Raw genomic sequence first — 4,427 nt, 5'->3', positions numbered from 1 at the left:
TGGTGTTTAAGATGTCTATGCATTTAAATTTAGTACAAAGTTGAGACACTTATTTTGGGACGGAGGGAGTATTAGAATGTGCACATGTCTAAATTACGTTCTGTATGACAAATGCATTGGGCAGGGGCAGGGACGAAGTTGCATCGTTTTAACTGCTACTCTTCAATTTCCTTTGCTCTCGCACCTTCCATTTTTTAACTTTTGATGCGGCCTGAGATTCTATCTGGTGGTATCTGATAATGTCTTTCTCTGTGCTTTATAGGTGGGTGGAACCTGTCTCCGAGTTTTTCTCTGCTCTACATGATAGTCCTTGCATGCATCGACAGAAGGTGGTGATTATTAAATTTAATAGATCACAAATCATCTTCGATAACATGATATAACTCAACAATATTTGCATGCAGACTCAAGAGCATGGATTGCAATCTCCGCTGGAATCATCCATCGATAAGGGACCATATGTTAATCGCATGGAAGATGGAATGGTAGCTGCAGTGACAAACGAGGATACCAACATTCATGAATCCTTGGATAAGCATAAGCAGATTGTCAGTGAAATGGAAGGCAGTGATGGGAGGGTTAATGTACAACAGAATGGGATCACCAGTGTGTCACAGGATGAGAGTCACAGTGCGGTGAAGAATACAAGCGGCACAGAGGATAATGAACCGTCTGCCCAAGGCCCTGTAGGGTCACAAGAGCAGAGAGAAGAGCTCTCCACAGATAAAATCCGAGATGCCATCGCCCCCGTTAAGAAATCCATTAACCAGCTCATTCGATCCCAGGGGAGGTCGGTCTGGTGGCTGGCTTACATTGCTGTGGTAACATCTTGGCCCTTGCTCGGTACCCTAGGTTTTTTCTTGTATAGGAAGAAGTTCAGGAATTCTTCGCCAGCCAAGCGGTTGTTAAGAGGCTAAAGAAATTGTGATGTTTCTGCCTACACAAATTTGTTTCGCTTGTAATATGTAAAATTCTGGCAATAACCACTGATGCACATATTTGTCCATCAGTGCTGAAAGGAAATAATAAAAGGTCAAGTTGGCATGCTACTCCTCCAAGTTTATGTTTTAGGAATTACACCCTTTGTTCCTAAATATAAGACGATCTGGCAGTTTAAACATTTAGGAACAGAAGTAGTAGTAAAGACCTCCCTGCATTTTGCTTGTTCTGGTGTTATTTTTTCTATTCGGAGCTTCTTATATTATACTTATATCCATATGATATTTAGCACTCATTTCGCTACAGAAAATAACCTTTGCATAAAAAAGGGAAAAAATGTATCGATGTGTGGTTTTGCAGATGTATCATACCAGATATCAAACAAACTTACATCGTCGGGTTAGCTACAAATAAAACAGGATGGAGCCAGATACAACATCTATCTAGTTTTCCGTATACCTAACCATTACCCAAGTTGATGACCCCAGGGAATAATAGAAATACACTACTAAGAAAGAGCAGCTGAAGATGGAGTACATGCTATGCTGATAGCAGATGAAGCATTTACAGTACTTGGTAACTGCGCATCCCTCTGAGATCCAAGCACTGACTAAGATCAACAATTCAACACTCTACTTCCCTTCTTCCAAAATAGGATATTAAATCATTCCTCTTTGTCACGAGCAAGACGACCCCGATGCCTTAGTTCTGCTCTCTTCCATTTCACCATTAACTGACATAGTGTCATAAGAGAGCTAACCTGGAACCGTCAAAAAGATTTGGATTGTAAACAAAGCTGAATCGCAAATTGATCGCAGACTCTAATAGACGAAAAGGTTTACTTCGGAACATATAAGGTCTTTTACTAACCACGGTGACGATAGATATGAAGACAAGGGGGCCAGACCAAACAACGGAGATGAAAACTCCAGCACGGTCAAAGTAATTCCGGCTGGCGAAGATCTTCCAGTGCTCTGCTAGGTAGATGTTTATCTTTTCAGCTAGATACACCCCTGAATCTGCAAACAGGAAACCGTGGAACCAATCAGAATGTCAGTAGATCAAAAGGCCAGGTGCCTGCCCTAGAGATCTTATTGCAACCTGCTGTATTGGCTTCATTTGGTCCTTCTCAAAACACTAGAAATTACTTGTGTTGCAAATTATGGCTTAAAGCTGTACGCTAAAAATTAAAGCAAAGTTGAGGAGCACATGCTAACAACTACAGTTCCACGGAATTTTTCCCAAGTAATTAAAACTGTTAGTAGTTTATAGCATGCTTTCTCTGCGTCATACTATAAGCTGTTCTAGCCTAGCACTTTTCTACTGTAACAAGCTGAATTTCTCACATCGTTCCCATTCAATGCCCTTCAATTCATTGCGATATTCTGAATGTTTAATCTTTGTGCCAAGGCATCGAATCTTAGATAAGGCAATGTCACAATTTTGTCAAACCTTAACTCTTGTGGCAAGAACTAGAGCGGCAATACAATACGACATCTATGGTAGCACAAAGCTGGCATTCAGTTATGTGCCGAAGGTAGCGAGATACACCTAGACCAGCGATATTGCTACCTGCAATGAGCCAATTAGTGGATCATGCCCTAATTGAAAACCTCCACATACTCATTTTTATCTTCAGGTTTCAATCTATACTAAGAATTGAGTTATACAAAACGGACTGCACGAATAACTGGACTACATACTGCTCTCCTATATAGTGATATGAAACATTAGTAAAGCCAAAATTGGACAAAAGCTGCCTTGGTTAGTAGTTGGAACTCATAAATCATAGCCACACTCCCGGTAAAATTTACAAGTCTGTGTCTGTCCTGTCCCAGAGATGAGAACTCACAAGCAAGAAACAAGAAGAAGAACTGCAGGTTGGCATTCCTCCTCAGCCCGACGGCCGTCAGCAGCAGGCCCGCGTGGAATGCCATCAAGCACACCAGCCATGGCTCCTGAACACGCGGCGACGCGAATCGTTAGTTAGCTCCGAAGGAAAAATAGACGGGGAGAGAGGGAGATTTTTCGCGGGGTACCGTCCAGTCGACGGCGCGGACGAAGGCGAGCAGGCTGTCGGCGGCGGGGCCGATCCCGCTGCGGAGCTCGGAGGAGAGCGCCTGCACGAGGCCTGACACCTGGTCCAGGTGCGCCGTCACGGCCGCCTGCACCTCCTCCATTGGATCGCGCGCGGCGGCGGAGTGCGGGTTGCCGCAGAGAGAGAGAGAGAGAGAGAGAGAGAGAGAGAGAGAGAGGTCGCGTTTTCCTTCTGCCGTTTTCCCCGTTGCGCGGTGTACAGCTTTGATGCTTTCCCAAGTACCAAGTATATGCCCTCGTCAGATCTACTGTACTGGGAAGAGCATCCCCATGGATGTCAAAAAAAGGCAAAAGGCATAAATTTGACCTCAAGACAAACCTATTTCATTAGTTTCTTTTAGAAAAGAAGGAAGACCCCCTGCCTCTGTATCTGGGCGATGCATGCAGCCACTTTATTAATTATTCACAAAAGACCTTACAAAGAAATACAACAGTAAGTCTGAAGACACCGTCTAGGCAACATCTGTCGCAACTCCTATCCAGTTGATGAAGGGATGCTTATAGTCCGGGCCTAATACCACAAATCTCACAGCCAAGGCTAACATCTAAGACCTGAGGGCCCAACCAAGCCACTTGCCGGGTATGGGGCACACACCGGTCCGGCGCGCTCTCAGAGGCCGCCGCTGCCAACTGCCATCACTCCATCTTCAGAGCTGTATTGACGCATCAACTTTGCCCGGTCTAGCTGTCTTCGACGCCACCACAGCGTCCAACGGCACCACCTCCCTGCGCGCGAACTGCTGAGCACGTCACGGTCGCCACCGGTACACCTCAGCACCATGCCGCCAAGTACCACCAGCCGACACAGCTTGAAGTCGTGCGTAGCACCTGCCGACCAGGCATGACAAAGCATAGCACCTGTCGGTCAGGCATGACTTGACATCTCCACTGAAGCTCCGTGGAAGACGAAGCCACTCCACCTCCTGCCTCTGACTTCCAGCGCTGCTTCACAAATGATGCTCCTAAGAGAGAAAGGACACCGCAGTGCCGTCATCGTCCGATCTGGAAGACCAAATCCTAGGGTTTCCCCTAGAGCAGTACGAGTGGGTCGACAGTAATCACATGACGATGCCTTCATCAAGGTAACGACGCAGAACTCCGCCATCGCCCGCCGCCGGCTCGGTTTTCACTGGCAACTATGTCTCTCCGACTCACAGCCGGTACTAGATGACGGATCTGGAGATCCGAAAACCCAGCCTCAGGGCGACCACATCTGACGGAAGAGATGACCACCACCGCCGGCTGCACCGGCCAGAAAAGATCTGACCGAAGGTGCCGCCAAGCCGCCCACCAGGCCTTCCACGCCGCCGCCGATCCAAAGCCGGATGACGCGCTGCCACAGTATAAGTCACCGCTGCCCGAGCCAGGCAAGCCGCCGCCCGCCGCCGCCC

General features: G+C 47.1%; 2 protein-coding genes across 3 annotated transcripts in view; one reads left to right on the top strand and one right to left on the bottom strand.

The window, feature by feature from the left end:
• The window catches only part of LOC123182131 (embryogenesis-associated protein EMB8), a 6,510-nt gene extending 5,461 nt beyond the window's left edge, over positions 1–1,049 (top strand). For both annotated transcript variants that reach the window (XM_044594600.1, XM_044594599.1), the window contains exons 13-14: positions 263–329; positions 405–1,049. In XM_044594600.1, coding sequence (XP_044450535.1) covers positions 263–329; positions 405–917 — 580 coding nt within the window. In that variant the 3' untranslated portion in view covers positions 918–1,049. The remainder of the gene's footprint in view (positions 1–262; positions 330–404) is intronic.
• Positions 1,050–1,286: 237 nt separating this feature from the next.
• On the bottom strand, positions 1,287–3,242 carry LOC123182132 (transmembrane protein 18). The gene is made up of 4 exons (XM_044594601.1): positions 2,979–3,242; positions 2,792–2,897; positions 1,810–1,958; positions 1,287–1,699 (listed from the first exon to the last, which is right to left on the bottom strand). The coding sequence occupies exons 1-4, from the start codon at positions 3,117–3,119 to the stop codon at positions 1,604–1,606; spliced, it is 492 nt and encodes a 163-aa protein (XP_044450536.1). The 5' UTR covers positions 3,120–3,242; the 3' UTR covers positions 1,287–1,603.
• Between the last annotated feature and the right edge of the window lie 1,185 nt (positions 3,243–4,427).

This window comes from Triticum aestivum, chromosome 1D, assembly GCF_018294505.1.
Source record: "Triticum aestivum cultivar Chinese Spring chromosome 1D, IWGSC CS RefSeq v2.1, whole genome shotgun sequence".
NCBI classification, from domain to species: domain Eukaryota; kingdom Viridiplantae; phylum Streptophyta; class Magnoliopsida; order Poales; family Poaceae; genus Triticum; species Triticum aestivum.
This window is presented reverse-complemented; position numbering and strand designations above follow the sequence as displayed.